This window comes from Kogia breviceps, chromosome 10, assembly GCF_026419965.1.
Source record: "Kogia breviceps isolate mKogBre1 chromosome 10, mKogBre1 haplotype 1, whole genome shotgun sequence".
Classification (NCBI taxonomy): Eukaryota; Metazoa; Chordata; class Mammalia; order Artiodactyla; family Physeteridae; genus Kogia; species Kogia breviceps.
In genome coordinates, this window is record NC_081319.1 from 3,751,075 (window position 1) to 3,778,676 (window position 27,602).

General features: G+C 49.4%; 2 protein-coding genes across 9 annotated transcripts in view; one reads left to right on the forward strand and one right to left on the reverse strand.

Moving 5' to 3' along the window:
* The window catches only part of SLC6A6 (solute carrier family 6 member 6), a 166,626-nt gene extending 160,078 nt beyond the window's left edge, over window positions 1-6,548 (forward strand). The window contains exons 17-18 of the mRNA XM_067043369.1: window positions 2,512-2,979; window positions 6,267-6,548. The gene's annotated coding sequence lies outside the window, so the exon portion shown is untranslated. The remainder of the gene's footprint in view (window positions 1-2,511; window positions 2,980-6,266) is intronic.
* GRIP2 (glutamate receptor interacting protein 2) overlaps window positions 676-27,602 on the reverse strand; it is a 121,171-nt gene continuing 94,244 nt past the window's right edge. For 5 of the 8 annotated variants that reach the window (XM_067043363.1, XM_067043362.1, XM_067043366.1 and 2 more), the window contains 8 exons: window positions 15,410-15,554; window positions 12,925-13,064; window positions 12,299-12,478; window positions 11,100-11,274; window positions 9,639-9,744; window positions 7,706-7,849; window positions 6,750-6,896; window positions 676-2,928 (listed from right to left, as the gene is read on the reverse strand). In XM_067043363.1, the coding sequence (XP_066899464.1) occupies window positions 2,770-2,928; window positions 6,750-6,896; window positions 7,706-7,849; window positions 9,639-9,744; window positions 11,100-11,274; window positions 12,299-12,478; window positions 12,925-13,064; window positions 15,410-15,554 (1,196 nt within the window). In that variant the 3' untranslated portion in view covers window positions 676-2,769. Of the gene's footprint in view, window positions 2,929-6,749; window positions 6,897-7,705; window positions 7,850-9,638; window positions 9,745-9,886; window positions 10,023-11,099; window positions 11,275-12,298; window positions 12,479-12,924; window positions 13,065-15,409; window positions 15,555-27,602 lie in introns of those variants that run through there. The other 3 variants (XR_010842455.1, XM_067043365.1, XM_067043368.1) reach the window with 3 other exon arrangements.

Genomic DNA, 27,602 nt, shown 5'->3' on the forward strand with positions numbered 1-27,602 from the left:
CAAGTTGTCTTTTCGTTTTGTGTATGTTTTCCTTTGCTGCGCAAATGCTTTCAAGTTTTGCTTATGTCCTATTTCTTTGCTCTTCCTTTTATTTCTATTGCTTTGGGAGACTGGCCTATAAAAACATTGTTATGTTGTATGTCAGAGAATATTTTGCCTGTGTTCTCTTCTAGGAGTTTTGTAGTGTCATGTCTCATATTTAAGCCAGTCTGAGTTTATTTTTGTGCGTGGCGTAAGGGAGTGTTCTAATGTCATTGATCGATTGATTTCCATGCAGCTGTCTGACTTTCCCAGCACTACTTGCTGAATAGACTGTCTTTCTCCATCATATATTCTTACCTTCTCTGTCGAAAATTAATTGACCATAAGTGTGTGGGTTTTTTTCTGGGCTTTCTATTCTGTTCCATTGATCCATATGTCCATTTTGTGCCAATACCATGCTGTTTTGATTACTGTAGCTTTGTAGTATCGTGTAAAGTTTGGGAGGGTTATCCCTCCAGTTTTGTTCTATGTCCTCAGGATTACTTTGGCAATGCTGGGTCTTTTGTGGTTCGATAGGAATTTTAGGATTATTTGTCCTAGTTTTGTGGAAAGTGTCATGGGTAATTAGATAGGTATCACCAGCCTACGTTTTTTTTGCTTGTTTGTTTTAAAAAGAAGACACACTAAACCAAGTGCTTTTAAATAATTTTATTTAAAAAGGTCATCCCAACAGCACCCCCCGCCCCCTGCAAGTCGGTAGGGCAAATGTACACGTGGGCCCCAAGGAGACCCCAAGTGGCCTTTACAGTGCCACCCCTTGGCATGTTGTGCTTCCCGAGAGCCCTAAGAAAACCCCATGTAGAAAAATACTTTACAAGGAATATGCTCCAATCTCAGCCAGAGAAAAATACAGCTTTTAGGGGGTGGAAGGGGCATGTCCCAGGGGCTGTACCCAAAATGCATAGGCAGGCAGGACACTCACTGGGGGACAGGTGTCAGGAGGTGTCAATTCTGGGGTGAACAATCCCCATGAGAAGACAGAGGAATATTGCATATGAGAAGGCCGGCGTGGCCAGGAGATCCACCTGCCGGGCCTGGTTGCATACGTCTGGGGTAATCGCAGAGGCCTCAGCCCGAGGAGGGCAGAAAACTGTTCAGGCTCAGGATGCATCTTCCTCGGCTGCTGTCGAGCGTAGCTTGCCCAAGCCCAGCGGGCAGAGATGGTTCTGCCCTGACAGGCAGGCCAGTACCTGCTCAGAGACTGTCAACCCCTTAATTGTCCAGAGGGGGTCAGACCAGAGGGGTTCACCCAGCAACGAGCAGTGACCCAGGGTGAAAGGAAAGAGACGTCTTGACTCCCTGTCGAGTCCCTTGAGTGGAAGAGCCTTTGCCAGGCCTCCAGGGGATTCAGGGGTAGAGGAGGGTGAAAGTGGGCGTGGGCACCCCCTGTTTTCCTGAGACCCTGTTAAGAGCTGGGCAGGGGCAGAACAGGTCCCAAGACCTGGCGGAATCCTTTCTGCCCACCTCCATCTCAGGTGCCACAGCCCAGACCACCAGGTGGAGACCCTGGGCCCTTCTCAAAACCAAAAGGGTTTCTGGACTGCAGAAAATGAGGAAAGCGATTTTAAGGGATGCTGGTGCTTCCAGATTTCAAGTGAGAATCAACTTCCTTGAATGACCACTTTGGACACTGTCGCTGCTGGGCGTGAGAAAGAATGGCCTGTCTCCCCTACCTGTCTGTCTGTCCGGCTCTGCTTCTCTCTCCTCCTCCACTGATTTATTTGGCTAGGAGCTCGATCATCTTACATATCCTATTTATTTCCACGGTTTTCCCATCTTCACTGTAATAGCCGCTGAATGGAACCCCCTGGGTCTTTTGTCCTGCAATGACTCCCACCTGCCCGGAGCAGCCCGGGCTAAGATGGGTGTCCTCCTATGGCCCAGTGGCCACACGTCCTACTAAAGCAGCAGGAGGGGCTGACCGCCCAAAGCCTGACACCAAGCTTGCCCAATGGGCCCAGAACTGCGGTCTCAAACTACAGAGGCTTCGACCAGAGCCTCAGAAATTTAAGAACCCCTCAAAGGGCCTGGGCTTCCGGGGAATCCAGACACCCCAGTTCAGAGTCTCCTAAGTGGGGATGCTGGTGAGACCTGAACACCAGACTCTGGAGAAGGGAAGCAGCTGGCCTCTTCTGCTGAGCAGCCTCCTTCCTGGTGGGAGGCTGTCCAGACGAAGTAGCCCCCACCCTCCCCCTAAGTGCTCCGCCGGGCGACACCAACCACCTGAGCCCGCATGACCCCTGCCTGCAGCCGCACAGGTGGGATCAGGTCGCGCCTTGCTCACCTCCTGAGACAGGGCGCTCACTCCTCCCTCACAGCCACTCAGGCTCCATAGCTCTTCTGGGAGAACGCTCCTTGCGTAGAGCGGACCTGTGCCCGCACTAGACGCTCTTCCCAGGGGTTCTGGAGGGACCTGGGGCAGCCCCTGTACTCCCAGCTGAGCGGCCTGCCTTGACCCCTACTTGGCAGGCCCTGCACTGGGCATCTTGGGGGCCCAGCTGGAGAAAGACCTCGATATCACCGCAACTGGGCCCGGCCCCGGTTACCGCAGACAACAGGAGACGGAGAAGCGTCTGGTCCGAGCCTGCCCGATGACAGAGGGACGATGGAGAAGCGTCTGGTCCGAGCCTGCCCGATGACAGCGGGACGAGTGGGTGGCCGCTTCCTCAGCCTGGCTGCAGGTGCGGGCGCCAGGATCTTCCCAGGGGTCCAGACCACATGCTGACTTCACAGCATCCGTGGGCCTCTGGGGCCCGGTGCTCGTGGGGCCCGGCCGCTCTGGGTCAGCGGGTTGCGGCTGACGACCAGCTCCACGACATCGCCCGCCTCGGCCAGGAGCGGCACCGCCAGACAGCAGTCAAGATCCCACGTGCGGACGTGGTTGACCTGTACGTGCACAGCCGTGGGGCAGATGGCGTCAGCTCCGCCTGGGCTGAGGTGGGTGAAAATTTCCTCAAATACAGACTCTGCCCAGCCCAGACACAGGGCGAGTCTGAACACACACACAGAGGAGGGCACTCTCATTTCAGTCTTTCAACCCTCCCATGCATCCTTTACCCTCCAGCACCTGCTTGTCTCCATTTTTTTTCCTCATCTGAAAAATCTTATTTTACTAATTAAAAAAAATTTTTTTTTATCGTGGTAAAAGTCACATAATATAAACCATACTATTTTAACCATATTTAACTGTAGAGCTCAGCGGCACTAAGTGCATTCACACTGTCGTACAGCTCTCGCCAACATCCAGCTCCGGAATTTTTCACCTTCCTGAACTGAAACTCTGTCCCCATTAAACACGAACTCCCAAATCCCCCCCAGCCACTGGTCCCTGGCATCTACCAGTGTACTTTCTGACTATATGAATTTGGCTATTCTAGATACCTCATGTAAGTGGAGTCAAACAGTATTTGTCTGTACCTCATGTATACTGGAATGCATTTTTAAGGTTAACTTAATATATGTCCTGCAAACAGATTGGACCTGTTTTTCCCCATGCTATGCAGTAGGCCCTCACCAGCCATCTACTTCATATACAGTACTGTACATACATCAATCCCAATCTCCCAATCCATCTCATCCCCCTCCCCACTTGGTGTCCATATGTTTGTTTTATACATCTGTGTGTCTATTTCTGTTTTACAAATAGGTTCATCTCTACCTTTTTTCTAAATTCCACATATATGTGTTAATATACGATATTTGTTTTTTCCTTTCTGACTTACTTCACTCTATATGACAGTCTCTAGGAATAAACCTACCTAAGGAGGCAAAAGACCTGTACTCAGAAGACTATAAGACACTGATGAAAGAAATCAAAGATGACACAAACAGATGGAGAGATATACCATGTTCTTGGATTGAAACAATCAATATTGTGCAAATGACTATATTACCCAAAGCAATCTACAGATTCAATGCAATTCCTGTCAAATTACCAATAGCATTTTTCACAGAACAAAAAATTGTACAACTTGTATGGAAACACAAAAGACCACAAATAGCCAAAGCAATCTTGAGAAAGAAAATGGAGCTGAAGGAATTAGGCTCCCAGACTTCAAACTATACTACAAAGCTACAGTAATCAAGACAGTATGGTACTGGCACAAAAACAGAAATATAGATCAATGGAACAGGACAGAAATCCCAGAGATAAATCCACATGCCTATGATCAACTAACCTATGACAAAGGGGGCAAGAATATACAATGGAAAAAAGACAGCCTCTCCAATAAGTAGTGCTGGGAAAACTGGACAGCTACATGTAATAGAAGGAAACTAGAACATTCTCTAACACCATACACACAAAAAAACCTCAAAATGGATTAAGGACCCAAATGTAAGGCTGGACACTATAAAACTCTTAGAGGAAAACATAGGCAGCACACTCTTTGACATAATCACAGGAATATCAAATGAAAATAAAAACAAAAATAAACAAATGGGACCTAATGAAACTTAAAAGCTTTTGCACTGCAAAGGAAACCATAAACAAGACGAAAAGACAACCCTGAGATTGAGAGAAAATATTTGCAAATGAATCAATGGACAAAGGATTAATCTCCAAAGTATATAAACAGCTCATGCAGCTCAATATTTAAAAAACAAACAACGCAATCCAAAAATGGGCAGAAGACCTAAATAGACATTTCTCCAAAGACAACATACAGATGGCCAAGAAGCACATGGAAAGCTGCTCAACATCACTAATTATTAGAGAAATGCAAATCAAAACTACAGTGAGGTATCACCTCACACCAGTTAGAATGGGCATCATCAGAAAATCTACAAACAACAAATGCCGGAGAGGGTGTGGATAAAAGGCAACACTCTTGCACTGTTGGTGGGAAATGTAAATTGATACAGCCACTATGGAGAACAGTATGGAGGTTCCTTAAAAAACTAAAAATAGAATTACCATATGACCCAGCAATCCCACTACTGGGCATATACCCAGAGAAAACCATAATTTAAAAAGACACATGCACCCCTATGTTTACTGCAGCACTATTTACGATAGCCAGGTCATGGAAGCAACCTAAGTGCCCATTGACAGACGAATGGATAAAGAAGATGTGGTACATATATACAACAGAATATTACTCGGCCAAAAAAGGAACGAAATCGGGTCATTTGTTGAGATGTGGATGGATCTAGAGACTGTCATACAGAGTGAAGTAAGTCTGAAAGAAAAACAAATATCGTATATTAACACATATATGTGGAACCTAGAAAAATGGTACAGATGAACCAGTTTGCAGGGCAGAAATTGAGACAGAGATGTAGAGAACAAATGTATGGACTCCAAGGGGGGAAAGCAGCGGGGAGGTGGTGGTGGTGGTGTGATGAATTGTGTGATTGGGATTGACATGTATTCAGTGATGTGTATAAAATTCATGACTAATAAGCACCTGCTGTATAAAAAAAAAAAACTACAATGAGGTACCACCTCTCACCAGTCGGAATGGCCATCACCAAAAAATCTACAAACAATAAATGCCAGAGAAGGTGCAGAGAAAAGAGAACCCTCTTACACTGTTGGTGTGAATGTAAATTGATACAGCCACTATGGAGAAGAGCATGGAGGTTCCTTAAAAAACTAAAAATAGAGTTACCATATGACCCAGCAATCCCACTCTTGTGCATATACCCAGAGAAGACCATGATTCTGAAAGATACATGCACCCCAATGTTCACTGCAGCACTATTTACAATAGCCAGGTCATGGAAGCAACCTAAATGTCCACCAACAGAGAGATGGATAAAGAAGATGTGGTACATATATACAATGGAATAGTACTCAGCCATAAAAAGGAACGAAATTTTGCCATTTGCAGAGACGTGGATGGACCTAGAGACTGTCTCCATTTTTTAACATCACAAGCAGACCACACGCTGAGCCTCCTGCCTAGAATGCGGGGCATGGGAAAGGGTGTGCCAGGGACGCCCCACAGCTTCTATCTGCCCACTCACATTTCCCAGGCTCCCTTGCTGTTAGTGAGATCACATGACTTAGTTGCCATGGAGTCTGAGGCATTTACTAGAGGATGGAGCCTCCACCAGTCCAGGTGGAGCGAGGCCCACACTGGCCCACAGTGGACATACCCTGTAAGTGATAAATAAATGTTCATGTCTATTAAACCACTGAGATTTGGGATTGTTTGTTCCTGCAGCATAACTTAGCCTAACCTCACCAATACGACTGTGTTGTCATTCCCTTCTCTCAGGTGAGAAACCTGGGGCTCAGGGCTTCCCTGGTGGCGCAGTGGTTAAGAATCCACCTGCCAGTGCAGGGGACATGGGTTAGAGCCCTGGTCCGGGAAGATCCCACACGCCACGGAGCAGCTGGGCCCGCGAGCCACAACTACGGAAGCCTGCGCACCTGGAGCCCGTGCTCCACAGCAAGAGAAGCCACTGCAATGAGAAGCCCAAGCACCACAACGAAGAGTAGCCCCAACTCACCGCAACTGGAGAAGGCCCGTGCGCAGCAACCAAGACTCAACACAGCCAAAAATAAATAAATAAATATAAATAAACAAATCTCTAAAAAATAAAGGGTTATTTTTTTAGAAAAAAGAAACCTGGGGCTCAGAGAGGGGAGGCAAGCTGCTCCAGGCCACTCAGCCCAGGTAGAAGTCGGGCTTTTTTCTCCCCACCGTGGGGCTAGGAAAGGCCGCTCCATCGATAGTGCCGCCACCCCCCGGCATTACCTGGAGGAGCCTGTCAAAGGGCCGGAGACCCCCACGTTGAGCTGGCCCGTCAGGACGCACGGTGTGGACATAGACGCCCTTCTCCAGGAGGCCATCTGAGACACTAAAACCAAAGTCACTCCGTACAGGGTCCTTGTGCAGTGTCACCTGGGAACAGGAGGAGGAGGAGACCTCTGGAGCCCCGGCCTTTCCCCGTAGCCTCCCACAGTTGCCCGGGCCCCTTGGTCTGACGTCTGATGCCTCCAGGACCCAGCCTAGCCCACCTGGCTGCTCTTCCACATGTGTTACTGCCTCGGCATCGCGCCCAAGCCTTGGCTTCTGGAGCACCCCCTCCCCTCCACCTCCGCTGACCCTGCATCTACAGCACTCAGTCACAGTGGAAGCTGTAGGAAAAGGAGTTCCTCTCAGTTCTTTTTCAATCTTCCTGCTTCCATCCCAGGAGCAAGTCTCAGTGGGGTGGCCGTGTATTTTCACCACCCTGTGACACTTCCCATCTCCCCGTCCACCAAAGAGCTGGCTTCAGGCTCAGGGCCTTCTGAAGGTTGTTAAGGGCCGAGAGGTCTTTTTTCTCTTCTGTGTTTTGTTTTCCTAGACAGTAGCCTATAGATGGCAAAAATGCTGGCCTCTCAGTTAACGTACTGATATGCACACACACACACACACACGTATACACACACATATTATAACCCTTTATATTATACACGCACACGATAACTTAAGTGGGGAAAAAGTGAGTCTACTTAAAGTATCACAAGTGTGTGTGTGTGTGTGTGTGTGTGTGTGTGTGTATCACCCAAATGGCAGGAGTTCTGGAAAACTCTACGTTCTATAAAATCTGTGTTTTACTGGTGGAGGAGAATGAAGCCCAGAGAGGGGCGGGGCCCATCTGGAGCTATGGCGAATACCCATGGCATCAGGACACGCATCCAGGCCTCCTGCGCTCCCCCAGCGCCCACCTTGTGCATCTCCAAGGGTGTCGGCAGCAGCACGTCCTGCATTTCTTCCGGGGAAGCTCGTATCTCCTGGTTCCTCCTCCAGGGCCGGTGGCCAGGCCTGCCCTCGAGGGCCACGTTCTGCACCGTGCCTGTCATGATGGATGCCTGTAGGGACACAGCTCTTCACTCAGCCGCTTCCTGCTCTGTGTGCGGTCAGCATCTATGGACACCTACTGTGTGCCCGCCTTCGAGGTCACAATGGTGAACAGAATAGATGAGGTCCCTGCCCTGCTAAGGCTCTGAGCCCAGTGCTGAGCAACCAGGACAATAATCACTGGCACTGAATTATTACCACTTATACTGCCTTGGACTCAGTTCCAAGCACTTTACACACAGAGCTCATTTTATGCTCTACAATATTATGAGCCAGGCAAATAACATCCCCCCGCCCATTTTACAGATCAGGAAACTGAGGCTTAGAAATAGTAACATTTGAACTCAGAGTCTGGCTCCAGGGTCGAGGGTCTTAACCACTCTGCTAACTTGCTAGTCACAAAAACAAAGAAGATGAAATTACACATGGCAGTACATGTCACAGAGGCCAGGGTACACAGAGTGTGAGAGGCTGGGACAGTGAACCTGGTCAGGATGAGGGATCAGGGAAGCTTCCAGAGCCGAGATCTGAAAGATGAGCAAGAAATGGGGAGGAAGGAGAGTCCCCGGCAGGAAGAGGAAACAGCGTGTGCAAAAGCCCAGCAATGGACAGATGTGGACAGAGGCCCTGCATTTGAGAGGGTGCACCAGATGGGGCTGGGAGGGCAGAGGCTTAACCCTGCAGCACGTCCTCGGTGGCAGTGCTGGGGCCCCGGGGCGGTGGTTGGTGCCACGGAATGGGGGGAAGAGGCAGTTAGGGGCAAGCGGGACTGTCAGGGGCCAGCTAGACCAGGGGCAGATGACATGGGGTGGAGAGCGGTGACACAGGACGCCTGGGAAGAGGGACAGACAGGCGGGGGGAGATCCATGGTGCAGCCCCAGAGGACAGTATTAGGAATTGAGTAGACCATAAACGTACAACTTAAAACCCTGTGGGAGGCAGGTAGGTGCTTACAGGTAAATTCCTATCTTTAAATGCACGATGTTAGGGAGCAAGAAAGACTGAAGACTAAGGAGTTAAGAAACCAGGAAAAGTATCAGGATTTAAACACAAATAAAGTACAAGGAAGGGAATATCGAAGCTAGACATAAGAAAGAGTAAGATAGGAAACAATGAAACATGAGACACAGTTAACAAAAACAAAACTTGGTTCTTTGATGAGCCTAGTGATTAGCAAGGCTGATAGAGGGGAAAAAAAGGCTCAATCCATAATTTTAGGAACAAAAATAGGGCAAAAGCACAGATAAACGGAGTGTAAGTGACTGCTCTCAGAATATGAAGGAGCTACAGACTTGACCCAGTAAGATGCTCCCCAGGTCTCCCCAGGCAGCCTTTTCCATGGTGGGCAAGGCTGACCTCACAGAAAGCCACACTCACCTCTCGGCCTCTCGCGTCCCGTGCCGTTCGTTACTGATGCTGACAGCCACAAGCTTCTTCTGGGCATGCTAACGACATGCACACACACACCCCAAAACCGCCCTTATGCATCCAAACGCGCGCACGGACACACGTGTTCGGACGGTACTCGGCACTGTGCGTGCCCGAGCGTACTCCCCCGCGTGCGCGCACACACGTCGTCTCATGCCAAACATGCTCACGTGTGCACACACCCCCGTTAACGTGCCGCAGCACCGCGCTCTCGGTCACACTTGCACGCGGGTCCATCCACAGTCTGTACGCACGTGAAGGCACCTTTACACGGAGGGTGCCAGGAGGGTACCCTTGTACGCGTTACACAAGTGCACAATGCCGTCAACGTGCCACCTCCCACGGGGGCCTGGGCGGGGGTGCAGGGCATACCTCCAGCTCCCTCAGCAGCTCCGACTGGCCACATGACTCCAGGTCTTCAAGGGCTTCCCCGAACATGCGCCAGAAGCCCTCCTCGCAGGCGGGGCCAGGGGCGGGGCTGTAACGTAGGAACCAGAGAGCGTCAGCTCCTGGCGGGCGGGCTGGGGCCTCAGGAGTCTTCTGGGCCCTGGGGCCCTGCGTTGGGCTCAAGGGGCCACTGGGTGGGCGGGCGGGCGGGCAGGAAGGCAGGCGTCCTCGGTGGCAGTGCCGGGGCCCCGGGGCGGTGGTTGGTGACACGGAATGGGGGGAAGACGCAGTTAGGGGCAACCAGGACTGTCGATGGCCAGCTAGAACAGGGGCAGATGAGACGGGGTGGAGAGCGGTGACACAGGACGCCTGGGAAGAGAGACAGACGGACAGACAGACAGACAGACAGGAGATCCATGGTGCAGCCCCAGAGGACAGTCCCAGGCCCCACCCAGACACAAGGCATTGCAGGACAGGACAGGGACAGAGCTGGAGCCGGCAAGGACACAGATGGATGGAGCCGATGGAATATTAGGGCTGGGGAAAGGGCTGTGCCACCCTATAACTTCCATCACAGGACGTATGGCCCGTTATCAGCTCTAAAATCGGGTCTCAGCAGAACGGCAACAAGCCAGGTTTTCACGCTTCACTGTTGACAAAGCCCTTTGCCGTCTACAAAGCCCTGGACGTTATCAGGTGTGCTGTGGTGTGCCAAGCACTCTCTCGCAAGAAGGCACGCAGGCTTTCCTCTCACAGGGAGCCGCCAGGACAGTGATGCAAATTAGGTGCCTCCTTCCCTTCCCATTTCAGAGATGAGAAGGCTGAGACTGCAGACCATTTGCTCCATTCAAGTCAGTTCCCCAAACGTTCTGAGCCAGGCCCGCTCCCGGGCACAGGGCTCTGGAGGTGAATAAGGTGGAGGCCCCGTCCTTAAGGAGCTGAGGGTCGCTTATGGCGAGCGTGTGAGCAGCCACTGGATACCTCGCCGAGCTGGGGACGCCAAGCCTTTCTCCACCGGGTGGGCTCCCCGCAGGAGCGTCTGAATTCACCACAGAAACCACCGTGTCCCCGGCCCAGGGCGGGCGCTCGTGGCCATGACCCGAGGGCCCCCGCAGGAGGCCAGCACAGTCCGGGCCAAGTCGGGAGGGTGTGGGTCCGAGAGCCCCCAGTGTCTGGGGACGGCTGAGCGCCAGGCGCGGGGAGGGCCCGCCAGGCTGCCTCTCCAGCCTCCCGCCTTTGCCCCTGCTGTGCCCTGCGGCCAGCGCGCCCGTCCCCCGCCTCGGCCTTCTGAGACGGCTCTGCCCCACGCTTCCTCTCCTCTCCCAGGAGGTGCCCTCCCGAGGCCACGCGAGACCCGCCCACCGCCCCGGCGCAGGGACCGGCTCCCCGCGCCCGTCCGAGCCAAGAGGGCGAGCCGGTCTCCCTCGTGGAGTCCCCACCACAGACCTAGCTGGTGGCTCCCAGTCCTCGTCCTCTTCCTCCTCGGGGAAGCTCTCGTCGGCGGGGGCTGGGGTGTAGCTCGTCCTCCGGGGCTCGGTGGGTGGGGGACTGCTTCTCAGCCGGCTGCACCGCCACTCCTGGGGGGTCACGCCCCGGGCTGCCGCCTGTGGAGTGTAGGAACCTGGCAGGTGGACAGAGCGGGCGCCTATATCCTCTCTGTGCCCTTAGCTTGCCCTCCTTCCTGCCCCATCTCTAGCTGTGCTGGGTGGCCCAGGAGAGGTCTTTGCCCTCTCTGGGCCTGCCTGAGTACCCAGAGTCCCCTGAGGACCCCTGCCACCTGGACCCCTACGCCAGAACCCCCTGGATCTCCTGATCAACAGCATAGTTAATGCTGGGGCTCCAGGATCCTGTCCCAGCTCCACGGGGCTCGGCTTGGCCGACTCCTGCCTGAGAGGGAGGTCCGCTGTTAACCATCCCCTTCTCCCTGCCACGGGGAGCTCTGAAAGTCTTGCCCCAGGGGTTGATGCTGAGAGATGCTGACCCACTTCTGGAGATGGAGGAGCTGAGACTGAGGTCGGGCAGACATCCAGTGAGTGAGGACCAGGGCCGAGGGCCACCCGAGGCTACCTAGAGGCCTCACTCCACTACTCCCTGAGCTGGGCCTTGGGGAGTCCCTGCGGTTCTGGGTCTCAGAGGCCAGAAGGCCAGCCACCAGATTCAGGTGCCCCCCCAAGGGCACCCATGGGTCTCAACACGCACGGGCAGGGGAGCTTGTGTCCTTGGGGGCGCCCTGGGGGTGTCCACCCAAGAGGGTCTCAGAGGATGGGGTGGGAGGGGGATTTCTGCCTTCCTGTCTTCATTGGGATGCAATCGGCACCGAGCACTTGCTGTGTGCTGGCCACCGGGCTGGGAATGAAGGAGGCAGAAGTAAGACCACTTGGTCCCAGGCCTCATGGGGGCGGATCTGCACGGGCACCTGCAGTGCTGGGGACGCCGATCAAAGCCCGGGAAGGCCTGCAGTCCACACTCTCAGGAGTGAGGGGCCCTCAGGATGGCTAACGGGGCCCAATCATGTCTGCCTTCAGGAAGCGTCCCTGAAGGATGGGGCTAGCAGAAGGGGAGCAGGAAGAAGGGTTAGGAAGGGGAACAGCCCCTACAAAGGCCCACGGAGAACACGGTGCTTGTCCAGGGCCCCGAGGTGTTACCTGGGCCCCCAAAGCCACCCTCAGTGGCCAGGCTGCCCCAGGACTCCACTGCGCTGTCCACACTGGGCACGGTGGACGAGGGTCGGGCTGCCGGCAGGCTGCCTTTCAGCGCTTCTGGCGGGTCCTCATCTGCATCGCTGGCTTCGCTGAGGCTGCCCGATTTGCGGGGTAGGAGGGGGCCTGGGAGGAAAAGCGGGTGTCACTGCCACTGGCTTCTGACCTTGGAGACAGAGCTGCTCAAGCAGCCTCAGCTTCCCCACCTCGGCCTGGTCCGGGAACTCAGGCCCTGGGCTCCCTGAGCCTCCTGCTGGGCAAGCTGACAGGTGAGGTGGGAGGCACGCCGACAGGCAAACCCATTTCAGGGATGTGAAAACTGAGGCTCAGAACGGCTGCACAGCACGCCCAAGGTCACGTGGTGAGCAGCGGGGGAGCCCAGATTAGAAGGCAGGCTCTAAAGCTCAGCCTCCATCCACTCCCTACCAAAGCATGGGGGACCACTTCAGGGGAAACTGAGGGGGGCGAGCAACAATTCAGTGAGGTGGGGCCTCACGAAGCTTGCCACACAGGCCGAGGGATCTCTCTTCCTAAATGGGCTGGACGGCACCCAGGTGCGGGGTGAGGCTCACGGTCTAGCTGCTTCTTGATCTTCAGGGTGACGGTCTCACCAGCCACCTGCAAGAGGTGGATGGCCTCACTCAGTGGCCTGCCCTTGAGGCTGACGCTGTTGATGGCCAGGATACGGTCCCCAACGTGGATGGCGCCAGTCCTGGGGAGGGGAGTAGAGGATGGGCGTTAGACAGGGCCTTGAAGTGGGGGTCTGCCCTTGGCGAACTCAGGAACCACAGAGCACAAGCCTGGATGACCCCAGTTAAACCCACCTGTGGGTGGGGAAAAAAAGCAAGTGTGATTGTATTAACAGAAGTATGAAGTCTAGCATCTGGGAGGGGATTTTCCTGCTCGAGTCTAAAAGTTAGGTTCTGGGGCTTCCCTGCTGGCTCAGTGGCTGAGAGTCCGCCTGCCTATGCAGGGGACGCGGGTTTGTGCCCCGGTCCGGGAGGATCCCACGTGCCGCGGAGCGGCTGGGCCCGTGAGCCGTGGCCGCTGAGCCTGTGCGTCCGGAGCCTGTGCTCCGCAACGGGAGAGGCCACAACAGTGAGAGGCCCGCGTACAGCCAAAAAAAAAAAAAAAAAGTTAGGTTCTGGAACCAGTGTCCAGCATGAGTTTTGAGGATGGTTTGAATACCACATACTATGTGGTCTTAGGCCAGTTCCTCAACTTCCCTGAGTCTCAGTTCTTTCATCTGTAAAGTAAGAGTGATAACACTTATTTTATCAAATTATAATTGAAGGATGGATGGGTGGAATGAATTCACGTTTCCCTCCAGCTGAAATCCATGTGTAGCTTTTTCCGCTCCCTGGGCCTCAGTTTCCCCACCTAGAGAATGAGCCTAAGCCCCAGGGTCCAGCTGACTTCCCAAAGGGGTGTGGGGGGATGAAAAGGCCAAGCAGTAGCAGGGTACTAGCCCAGTGGTTTTCTACCTAGATACTATTAGAATTACCTAAGGAGCTTTTTAAAAAGTGCGGATGCCTGGCCCCTCCCCCTGACCAATGAAATCGTACCTCTGGGGGGCGGGGGCAGGGAAGGTGCTTCTGAGCAGCTGCGAGGGCTGCGGGTGGGGAGGGGGGTTGCAGCAGGTGCTGAGAATGCACCTGACCTGGGTGGGGGAGAAGGAAGCAGAGGACTGGAGTGTGAGGTCTTAAACTCTAAATGTAGATTTTGCCCCCAGCGGGGAGCTCCGGGAGGATCGAGCCCCTCCACGCCCAGCAACGCCCAGCAAACTCCCCGAGGGCCTGGGGGAGTGACGGAGTCAGAATATGGTGGATCTGGGGGGGAAGGCCAGAGCTGTGCCGTCCAGTACGATGGCCACCGGCCACATGTGGCCACTGGGCTCCTGAACTGTGGCTGGCCTGAACGGAGACGTGCTGGAGGCGTAAAGTACACACCAGATCCCGAAGACGAAATGCGAAAGAAGAATATAAAATATTTTGTTAATAATTCTTATATCGATTACATGTTGAAATAAATACATATTTAAGATCTAAAACATTTTTACTTTTCTAATGTGGCTGCTAAAAAGTTTATGAATAAATCTGTGGCTCACATTATACTTCAGTTAGACAGCGCTGACCTGGATCAGCCAGGCAAAGGCAGACAGGTTGTCTACTGTGCCCTGTAGGGCTGGCGCACGGTAGGTACCCAGAAAATGCCAGAGTGGATGAAGACATCTGAGGTCAGAACCGGTCCCACTGGCCTCTGCAGTCTGCTGGACACCCAGCAGGGGGCGATCCAGGAGCACAGACGCCAACAGGTTGAGGCCTCGGCCCCAGAACCCCTCCCATCCTCCTGCACCACCGCACCGTGCTTTGGCCCCTTGTGCTGTGTCCTCCTCCAAGGGCCCGTTCGGCCTGCCAGGCTGGGCCAGGCTTCCCGTTTACAGAAAGCTCTTCTCAGTGCCTGGAGCTCACTGCAAAGCCGTCCAGAGAAAGGCTGTCTCACCCACACTGGCGTTACCTCCCTGTGACCCTCACGGGGACCAGTTCCACTTCTGGGCCCAGATCCACCTGCTTCCCCCTCCAAACCGGCCGGCCTGGACACCGCTCTTCTCACATCTCTCCCTTCTGCCACAATTTCAGGGAAACTTTCTAGGGGAGAGGACAGCAGGGACCCCTGCCCCAATGCCTCAAGAGAGGTGCCAGGCTGTGCTGGCACCCAGGTACCAGGGACATGGCCCCTGTACGATGAAGGCACACAGGAGGTGCTCCAAGAAGACTCACATGCTGACTGTCCACAGATGGGGCGATCTCCAGGTTTGGGGGAGCAGAGGGTTGAGCATACATTTATCCAGCACTTACCTGAAGGCAGGGGGTCTGCCAGGCGCTGGCCCGCATCTGAGGAACTGAGGCTCACAGAGGGATGGGACAGGCCCCAGGTCACCCAGGCCATCGATGTTGGAACAGAAGTAACATCCAGCGTGGCTGATCCCAAAGCCCAGCTCCCGCCCGCTGGGGTCCCCTGGGCTCAGCCGTGTGTCCCCACAGAGCCCCGGCTCACCTCTCAGCCAAGCCACGCTTGGTGAGTCCCGAGATGACGATGGGATCGAAAGGCTCCTCTGTGCCTGAGATGGTGATGCCCAGGGGGCCCCCGTAGCGTTTCAACTCCACCGTGTAGCTGATGGCACCCGTGGTCTCCTGTTCATCTGCAGGGGGGTAAGCATCGGGGCTGGGGGACGCCCACCAGGGGTAGGCCGTAGGAATGGGCACTCCCAGAGCCCCGCCAAGCTATAGTGCACTTACACTCATCATGCTCATCCATTAATTCACCCCTTCCCTCAGCCATTAATTCACCCCTTCCCTCAGTCATTAATTCACCCTTCCCTCATCCATTAATTCACCCCTTCCCTCAGCCATTAATTCACCCCTTCCCTCAGCCATTAATTCGCCGATTATGCAGCCACTGATGCACCGATTCCCTGGGCCACTAACACACCCATCCTCTCAGCGATTAGTTCACCCATTCTCTCAGATTTAATTCAGCCACTCCCTCAGCCATTAATTCACCTATATCCCTCTGCCATTAATACACCCATTGCCGGAGCTCTTAGTTCACCCATTCCATTATGCCAATGATACACCCGTTCCGTCCCCCATTACTTCATTCATTTCCTAAGCCACTAGCAAACCCATTCCCTCAGCCATTTAATACACCCATTCCCTTAGCCTTAATACACACATTCTCTCAGCCATTACTTCACCTATTTCTTCACCATTAAGCCTCCATTTCCTCCTACATTAAATCACTGATTCCGTCATCCAACAATACACCCACATTCCCTCAGCCATTAATTCACCCATTCCCTCAGCCAATAGTTCACCCATTTTATAAGCCATTAATACACCCATTCCCTCAGACATGAATTCACCCATCCCCTCAGGCATGAATTCACCCATTCCCGCATGCCATAAACCACCTAATCCTTCAGCTATTAACACACTCATTCCCTCATGTCACTGATTCACTCATTCACTCACCTATTAATTCACACATTTCCACATCCATTACTTCACACACTCTCTCCCATTAATACACCCATTTCCTCATACCGTTAATTCACCCATTTCCCTCAGCTCTAATACACATATTGCATAGCCATTAATTCATCCATTGCTACAGGCATCAATACACCCATTCCATCGTGCCATTAATACAACCATTCCCTCGGCAGCTGTTCCCTCAGCCATTAATTCACCCATTCCCTCAGCCATTAATTCACCCATTCCCTCAGCCATTAATTCACCCATTCCCTCAGCCATTAATTCACCCATTCCCTCAGCCATTAATTCACCCTTCCCTCAGCCATTAATTCACCCTTCCCTCAGTCATTAATTCACCCTTCCCTCAGCCATTAATTCACCCTTCCCTCAGCCATTAATTCACCCATTCCCTCAGCCATTAATTCACCCTTCCCTCAGTCATTAATTCACCCTTCCCTCAGCCATTAATTCACCCTTCCCTCAGCCATTAATTCACCCATTCCCTCAGCCATTAATTCACCCTTCCCTCAGCCATTAATTCCCCCCTTCCCTCAGCCATTAATTCATCCATTGCTACAGGCATCAATACACCCATTCCATCGTGCCATTAATACAACCATTCCCTCGGCAGCTGTTCCCTCAGCCATTAATTCACCCATTCTCTCAGCCATTAATTCACCTGTTCCCTCAATCGTTAGTTCACCCACTCACTCATGCTAATAATGCATCCAGTCCCACAGGCACCATCATACCCATTACCACAGCCATTCGTTCACCCATTCCTTCATGGATTTAATACACCAGTTCCCTCAGCCATTAATTCATCCATCCCCTCAGCTATTGAGTCTCCATTCTCTCAGCCGTCAATTCACCCATTCCATCACCCAGTAATTCCCCCATTCCCCCAGCCATTAATTTACTCATTTCATCAGCCACTAATTCCCCCAGCAACCAGGCATAATACACTAATTCCCTCACGGCAATAAGACACCCATTCCCTCAGCGATTAGTTCACACATTCATTCATGCCATTAACAGACCCATGCCCTCAGCCATTCATTCATTCACTCTGCAATTAATTCACCCCTTCCCTCAGCCACTAATACAATTCCCTCAGCCATTCATACAACTGCCTCATGCCGTTAACACCCGTTCCCTCACCAATTAGTTGACCCGTTCATTCATTCATGCCATTAACATACCCATTCCCTCAGCCACACTTAATTCACTCCCTCTGCTATTATTTCACCAGTTACTTCAGCCATTAATTCACCCATTTAATCAGGCATTAATTCTCCCACTGCCACAGCCATTAACACACCCATTCCCTTTTCCTTTAATATATCCATTCCCTCATGCCATTAATTCACACCTCTCCTAGCCATTAATTCACCTTTTCCCTCAGCCATTAGTTCACCCATTCCTTCATGCCAGTAATACACTTATCCCCTCAGCCATTAATTCACCCTTCCCTCAGCCATTAATTCACCCTTCCCTCAGCCATTAATTCACCCTTCCCTCAGCCATTAATTCACCCTTCCCTCAGCCATTAATTCACCCTTCCCTCAGCCATTAATTCACCCTTCCCTCAGCCATTAATTCACCCTTCCCTCAGCCATTAATTCACCCTTCCCTCAGCCATTAATTCACCCTTCCCTCAGCCATTAATTCACCCTTCCCTCAGTCATTAATTCACCCTTCCCTCAGCCATTAATTCACCCTTCCCTCAGTCATTAATTCACCCTTCCCTCAGTCATTAATTCACCCTTCCCTCAGCCATTAATTCACCCTTCCCTCAGCCATTAATATACCCATTGCCTCCTGCCATCATTTCACCCATGCCCTCGGCCATTCATTCAGCCATTCCCCCAGTCAGCAATTCCTCAGCCATGAATTCACCCTTCCCTCAGCCTTTAGTTCACCCTCTCTCCCAGCATTAATTCACCCATTCCCTCAGCTGGTATTTCAAACATTCTGTCAGCCATTATTTCAGGCTTTCCCTCAGCCATTAAGTCACATGCCCTCAGCCACTAAAACACCCATTCTCACAGCCATTATTTCACCCATTCCCTCAACGATTTTTTTTCAAAGCACTTTACTTTTACTAAACTCAAGTAACCCTCATAACAACTTAACGATACAGGTGATATTTTAACCTTCATTTTGCAGATGAAGAAACTGAAGCACTGAGGTAAGTTGTTCACAGCCACAGCTTAGTAAATGGTGCAGTTACAAGTAATCTGGCTCTAGATTCTGTGCTCTGACATAGAAGACTCTTGCCGTTCTAGAATATACGTAATCTTACATTAGCTCTTACGTTAGGTGAAAATGGGGTAAAATTTGTTTGTTTGTTTGACAGTTTCTAAGGATCAGATTTATCAAAGCTGCATTGAATATCTACTGCTATCCATTGTTCCTGTTCTTACAGAGACAAAAAAGCAACTGTCCCCTGGGATAGAGAGCCAGGAACAGCAGTGAGAAAACACCTAACCAAACAAACACAAATCAGCGGAGTAACATAAGAAAACTGCTGGAACCAGCCCTGCCTAAGAGCCTCATCAGTGCCCCTACCTAAGTATGTCTTATTCTCACTAATAACTTAGAAAATATTTGGTCAGATAGAATGGCTTGCCTTTCAGAGCAGTAAATAGGTATATCTACCAATTACATATACTGGGAGAAACCAAAACATTTCCAAACACATCACTTTTGAAAATCTCAAGAGTAATATTCCCTTGTCAAATAGAAATAATCTAATATTCATTTCTTCTGTTTTTTTTCATGGAAAGGCACTTTATTTTTTTAAATTTATTTTTGGCTGCGTTGGGTCTTCGTTGCTGCGTGCGGGCTTTCTCTAGTTGCGGCGAGCGGGGGCTACTCTCTGTTGCGGTGCGCGGGCTTCTCACTGCAGCGCCTTCTCTTGTTGCGGAGCACGGGCTCTAGGCACGTGTGCTTAAGTAGTTGTGGCTCGCGGGCTCTAGAGCGCAGGCTCAGTAGTTGTGACGCACGGGCTTAATTGCTCCGCGGCACGTGGGATCCTCCCGGACCGGGGCACGAACCTGCGTTCCCTGCATCGGCAGGCGGATTCTCAACCACTGCGCCACCAGGGAAGCCCCCGCCCATTTTTTGATTGGGTTGTTTTTTTGATATTGAGCTACATGAGCTGTTCGTAAATTTTGGAGATTAATCCTTTGTCAGTCGCATTGTTAGCAAATATTTTCTCCCATTCTCTGGGTTGTTTTTTGTTCTGTTTATGGTTTCCTTTGCTGTGCAAAAGCTTTTCAGTTTAATTAGGTCCCATGTGTTTTTGTTTTTACTTCCATTACTCTGGGAGATGGATCGAAAAAGATATCGCTGCAATTGATGTCCGAGTGTGCTGCCTATGTTTTCCCCTAAGAGTTTTATGGTATTCGGTCTTACATTTAGGTCTTTAATCCATTTTGAGTTATTCTTGTGTATGGTGTTGAAGAATGTTCTAATTCCATTTTTGCACATGTAGCTCTCCAGTGTTTCCAGCACCGTTGATTGAAGAGACTGTCTTTCCTCCATTTTATAGTCTTGCCTCTTTTGTTGTAGATTAATCGACCATAGGTGCATGGGTTTATTTCTGGGCTTTCTACCCTGTTCCCTAAAGGATTAATGCACCTATTCCCTCAGCATTAATACACCAAGTTCCTCATCCCAATACATCCACCGCCTCAGCCATTACTTCCCCCGTTCTCTCCTGCCATTAATGAACCATTCCCTAATGGGTCACCAACTCCCCCATGCTATTAACATGATTCCCTAAACCATCTATTCCCTCAACCATTAATACACCCATTAATGCACCCCTGCCCCCAGCCATTAATTCACTCGTTCCCACAGCCACCAATATACCTATTTCCTCAGCCATTAACGATTCCATTTACTCCACCACTAAAACACCATTCCCTCAGCCATTAATTCACCCATCCCGCCAGCCATGAATACACCAATTCCCTCATGAAATTGTTATATCCAACTGTGAGCCATTAGTTCACCCATTCATTCATGCCATTAATAGACCCATTCCCTCAGGCATTAATGCACCCATTCCCTCAGGCATTAATGCACCCATTCCCTCAGCCATATTTCAAACATTGTCTCAGGCATTAATAGAGCCATTCCCTCTTCCTTTAATATATCCATTAGCTATGCCATTAATACACCCATTTCCTCATACCATTAATTCAGCCATTCTCTCAGCTCTTATACACACCTTCCCTCAGCCATTAATTCAGCCATGTCACTAACCATTGATTCACTATATCCCTAAGCCATTAATTCACCCATTCCCTTAGTCATTAATTCACCCATTCCGCCAGCCACTGGTTAACCTTCCCTCTGTTATTAAAACACCCGTTCCCTCAGCCATTAATTCAGCCATTCCAACAGCCATTGATTCACCTTTTCCCTAAGCTGCTGATGGGGCCATTACCTCAGCCATTATTTCAAACATTCCCTCAGGCATTAATTCAGCCATCCCCTCAATTATTAACACACCTATTCCCTCAGTCATTAGTTCACCCATTCATTCAGGAAATTAACAAACCCATTCCCTCAGCCATAGTTCACCCATTGCCTTTGCCATTAGTTCACCCATCCCCTCAGCCATGAAAAACCCATCCCCTCAGCCACTAATACACCCATTCCTTCATCCATTAGTTCACCCTTTCCTTCATGCCATTAATACGACCACATCATCAACCTTTAATTCATCCATTCCGTCAGGCATTAATTCACCCATTCCCTCATGACACTGATACACCTATTGCTTGGCCATCGTTCATTTATTCCCTCAAAAACTAATACATGCATTTCCTCAGCCATTAGTTCACCCATTGCCTCGGCCGTTAAACCACACATTCCCTCAGCCCTAATACACACATTCCCGCAGCCTTTAAATCACCCATTCCCTGTCCATTAATTCACCACACCTCTCAGCCATTAATTCATCCATTCCTTCACCCATTAAAATACCCATTTCCTCAGCCATTAATTCACCCATCCCTCACCCATTAATTCAGGCAACACCTTCGCCATTAATTCAGCCAATCCCTCAGCCATGAATTCACCCACTCCTCTGCCATTAATTCACGCATTCCCACAGCCATTAAAACACCCATTCCCTCATGCCATTATAGTTCACCCGTTCATTCAGCGATTTTTTCACACATTCCTTCAGCTATTACTTCAACCATTCCCTCAGCCCTTAATTCAGCCATTCCTTGAGCCTCTGAAACACCAGTTGCGGCAACCATTAATATATACGTTCCCCCTTCCATTAATTTACCCATTCCCTCAGCCATAATTCACTTATACCCTCAACCATTAATACACCTATACCTTCAGCCATTTTTACACTAATTTCCTCAGGCCTAATACACCCCTCCCCTCAGCGATTTTTCGCCCACTCCCTCAGCCACTAATTCACCACTCCTCTCAGCCATATTAATTCACCCCTTCCCACAGCCATTAATACACCCATTCCATCCGAATTTAAATCACTAATTCCTTTAGCTATCATTATACTCATTCCCTGAGCCACTGAGTCTCCCTTCCCTGTAACCATTACTCAACCATGCCCTCAGCCCTTGAAACACCAGTTCCCGCAACTGTTAATACACACATCCCCCCAACCATTAATTTACCCATTCCCTCAGACATTCAGACATTCCCAGAAGCCAATAATTCAGCCAATCCTGAATCGATTAATTCAGCCATTCCCTCAGCCATTAATCCACTTATACCTGCAACCATTAACTCACCTATACCCTCAGCCATTTTTACACCAATTTCTCATGCCTAATACACCCCTCCCCTCATGATTATCTCACACATTATCTCAGCCATTGATACACCCACTTCCTCAGCCACTAATACCTCCATTCCCATAGCCATTAAATCACCCATTCCCTCAACATTAATTGATCCCTTCCCACAGCCATTAATTCATCTATTCCCTCAGCCATTACTCATTTCCTCACGCCATTAATTCGCCAGCCCTCTCAGCCATCAATTCACCCATTCCCTCAGCCATTAATACACCTATTGCCTCAGCGATTAATACCCCCATTCCATCAGCCATTGATACACCCATTCCTTCATCAATTAATACACCTATCCCTCATGCCATTAAATCGTCTATTCCCTCAGTCATTAATACACACATTTCCTCACGCCATTAATTTACCTATTCCCTCAGCCCTACACACACATTCCCTCACCCTTTAATTCACCCATTCCCTCTCCATTAATTCATCCATTCCATCACACATTAATACACCCATTGCCTCATGCCATTAATACACCCATCCTCTCAGCCATTAATTCACCCTTTCCCTCAGCCATTAATTCAGCCAATCCCTCAGCCATTAATTCATTCACCCTTTCCCTGCATCGTTAACTCACCTATTCCCTCAGCCATTAATACACTCATTCCCTTAGCCATTAATTCACCTATTCCATCAGCCATTAATACACCAATTCCCTCAGGCCTAATAAACCCATTCCCTCATGACATTAATACTCCCATTCCCTCGTCATTAATAAACCCAATCCTTAAGCCATTGGTTCACCATTCCCTCAATCATTAATTCACAGATTCCCTGAGCCATTAGTTTATTCATTAGCTCAGCCCTTACTACACCCATTCCTTCACCATTAATTCATCCATTCCCTCACCTACAAATACACCCATTCCCTCTGTGACTAATACACCCATTTCTTCAGGCCATTAATTTACCCATTTCCTCAGCCATAATACCCACATTCCCTTAGCCTTTAATTCATCCATTCAATCCTTATTTCACTCATTCCCTCAGCCATTAATTCACCCATTCCCTAAGCCATTAATTTACCCATTTTCAGCTGTTATTCAACTATTTCCTCAGCCATTTATTCAACCATTCCTTCTGACTTTGATACACCAGTACCTCAGCCATTAATACACACTATGCCCACATCCATTAATTCACTCTTACCCTCAGCCATTAATTGTGGTATTCTCTCAGCCATTTATTCAGCCAACGCTTAAGGCTTTAATTCACCCATTCCCTCAGTCATTAACTCACCTACTCCCTCAGCCATTAATACACTCATTCCCTCAGCCATTACTTCACACATTCCCTCAGCCATGAATTCACCCATTCTCTCAGCCATTAAGATATATACCCATTTCCTCATACCATTAATTCACACAAGCTGCCAGTCCTAATACAAACTTTTCGTCAGCTATTGATATATCCATTCTCTCAGCCATTAGTTCTCCTGATCTCTCAGCCATCAATACGCCATTTGAGGAAGTCATTAATTCACCCATTACTTCTGCCATTAATTCACCCATTCTGTCTGCCATTAGTTCACTCACTGTCTAAACCACTAATGCACCCAGTTCCTCAGGCATTGATTCACCCATCCTCTCAGCCATTAGTGCACCCATTCGGACAGCCATATTCACCCATTTCCTAAGACGTTAGTTGACCCATTCCCTCAACCACTAATACACCAATTTTTCAGCCACTAATGCAACCGTTCTCTCAGTCACTTATTTACCCATTCCCTCAGTCATTAATACACCAATACTTTTATGCCTCATATACCTACCCATTTGGTCACTGATTCCATCAGCCATATCCTCAGCCATTAATTCAGGTAATCCCTCAGCCATTAATACACCCATTCCATCTGCATTTAAATCACCAATTCCTTCAGCTGTTAAATCATTCATTCCATCAGCCACTGATTCTCCCTTCCCTTTAACCATTACTCAACCATGCCCTCAGCCTTTGAAACACCAGTTCCCTCAACCACTAATACACACATCCCCCATCCCTTAATCTACCCATTCCCTCAGACATTAATTCAGACATTCCCTCAGCCAATAATTTATCCAATCCCGAATTCATTAATTCAGCCATTCTCTCAGCCATTAATTCACTTAGAACCTCAGCCATTTTTACACCAATTTCCTTATGCCTAATACACCCATCCCCTCAGGAATTGGTTCACACATTCCCTCAGCCATTGATAAACCCATTTCTTAATCCATTAATATACCCATCCCCTCATACCTTTAATACAGCAATTCCCTCTGTCATTAATGCATCTATTGCCTCGGTCATTAATACACACAATTCCTCATGCCCTAATTCACCACTCCTCTCAGCCATTAATTCAGCCATTATATACCCATTCCCTCATGACATTAATACACCCCTTCCGTCAACCATTCCTTTACCCCTTCCCTCAGCCATTAATCCACCCATTCCCTCAGTCCCCAATACACCCATTCACTTAGCCATTAATTCACCCATTCCTTAGTCATTAATACACTTATTCCCTCAGCCATTAATCCACCCATTCCCTCATGTCATTAACAGTCATTAGCTCGGCCATTAACTCACCCATTTCCTCAGCCATTAACACACCCATTTCCGCATGCTATCAATTTACCCATTCCCTCAGCCCTATACACATATTCCCTCTGCCTTTAATTCACCCTTTCCCGTAGCCACTAGTTCAGCCCATCCCTCAGCCATTAATTCACCCATTACCGGAATCATTAAATCACCTATTACTTTAGCCATTAATACGTACAACCCCCATCCATTAATTTACTCATTCCCTCACACATTAATTTACTCATTCCTTCAGACATTAATTCAGACCTTCCCTCAGCCAATAATTCAGCCAATCCCTAATCCATTAATTCAGCCAGTTACTTAGCCTTTGATACACCAATTCCCTCGACCATTAATACAGATTCCCTGACCCTTTTATTACCTATTCAGGCCTCCATAACTGACCCATTCCCTTAGCCATTAATTCAGGCATTCCCTAAACCATTAATTAAGTCAATCCCTCATTCATTAATTCAGCCCAGCCCTCAGCCATTAATTCACCTGCCTATACCGTCACCCATTAATTCACCTATACCCTCAGCCATTAATTCACCCATTCCATCAGCCACATTCACCAATTTCCTACGACTTAGTTCACCTGTTCCCTTAAACTCTAATACTCCCATTCATTCAGCCCTTAACTCACCGGTTTCCCTCAGCTATTTAACTAAGCCCTTCCCTCAGCCATTAATTCAGCCATACTCGTCACCATTAAGTAAGCCATTGTCTCTTCCATTATTTCACCCATTCCTTCAGCCACTAATACACTTATTCTGCAGCTGTTCCTTTATCCATTCCTTCAGCCATTAATTCACTAATTCTGTTAGGAGTAGTTCACCCACTCCCTCAGCCAAAATTCACCCATTCCCTCAGCCTTTAGTTCATCCATTTCCTCAGCCATTAATTCACCCATTCCCTCAGGCAATAATTCACCCATTAACTCAACTATTAATTCACCTTATCCCCCAGCCAGTAATACACCTATTGCCTTATCTATAATACACCCATTCCTTCAGTCATTATTCATCAATTCCCTCAGCCATTAATACACCCATTTCCTCATGGAATTAATTAACAAATACCCTCAGCCCTAATACCAACTTTCCATCAGCTATTTTTAAAAAGTAATTAATTAATTTTATTTTTGGCTGCTTTGGGTCTTCGTTGCTGCGCACAGGCTTTCTCTTATTGCCGTGAGTGGGCTTCTCATCGCCGTGGCTCCTCTTGTTGGGGAGCTCAGGTTCCAGGCGCACAGGCCTCAGTAGTTGTGGCCCTTGGGTCTCAGTAGTTGTGGCGTTCAGACTCTAGAGTGCAGGCTCAGCAGCTGTGGTGCACGGGCCCAGCCGCTCTGCGGCATGTGGGATCTTCCCGCACCGGGGCACGAACCCGTGTCCCCTGCATCGGCAGGCGGACTCTCAACCACTGCGCCACCAGGGAAGCCCTCCATCCACATTTAAATCACCAATTCCTTCAGCTGTCATTACACTCATTGCCTCAGCCACTGATTGCCCCTTTCCTTTAGCCATTACTCAACCATTCCCTCAGCCTTTGAAACACCAGTTACCGCAACCATTAATACACACATCCCCCCCATCCATTAATCTACCCATTTCCTCAGTCATTAACTCACCTATTCCCTCAGCCATTATTTCACCCATTCCCTCAGTCATTAATACTCCAATACTTTTAAGTCTAATATACCCATTCAGTCATTGATTAGTTCACCCATATCTCAGCCAGTAATTCAGCTAATCCCTCAGTCAATAATACACCCATTCCATCTGCATTTAAATCACCAATTCCTTCAGTTGTCAAGTCACTCATTCCCTTACCCACTGATTCTCCCTTCCCTTTAGCCAGTATTCAACCATCCCCTCAGCCTTTGAAACAAACACCTGTTCCCCCAACCATTAATACACACATCCCCCCATCCATTAATTTACCCATTCCCTCAGCCATTATTTAACCCATTCCCTCAGCCATTAATACACCCCTTTCCTCACGCCATTAATTCATGCAATCCTTCAGTCCTAATACAACCTTTCTGTCAGCTATCAATACTAACATTCTCTCAGCCATTAGTTCACCATTCTCTCCATTATTACTTCACAGATTCCCTCAGACATTAGTTTATCGGTACTCTCAGTGTTTAAAACATGCATTCCCCCAGCCATTAATTCATCCATGTCCTCAGCCATTAATACACCCATTACCCCAGGGACTAATACACCCACTTCCTCAGTCATTATTTCTCCCTTTCCCTCAGCCATAGTTCATCCATTCTCTCAGCCATTAAGTCACCCAACCCCTTCACCATAAATTCACTTACCATCTCAGCTATTAATACACCCATTCCCTGAGCCATTAAAACACCCTTTCCCTCAGCCATGATTCGCCCATTTCTCAGCCATTAATATACCCATTTCCACATGCCATTAATTCCCGCAATCTGTCAGCCCTAATACAAATTTTCTGTCAGCTCTTAATACATCCATTCACTCAGACATTAGTTCACCCGTTCTCTCAGCCACCAATACACCATTTCTGGAAGTCATTAATTCACCCATTCTTTCTGTCATTAGTTTACTCATTGTCCAAGGCATTAATGCACCCAGATCCTCAGGCATTAATTCAGACATTCCCTCAGCCCATAATTCAGCCAATCCTGAAATCATTAATTCAGCCATTCCCTCAGCCATTAATTCACTTATACCCTCAACCATTAATTCACCTATACCCTCAGCCATTTTTACACCAATTTCTCATGCCTAATACACCCCTCCCCTCACT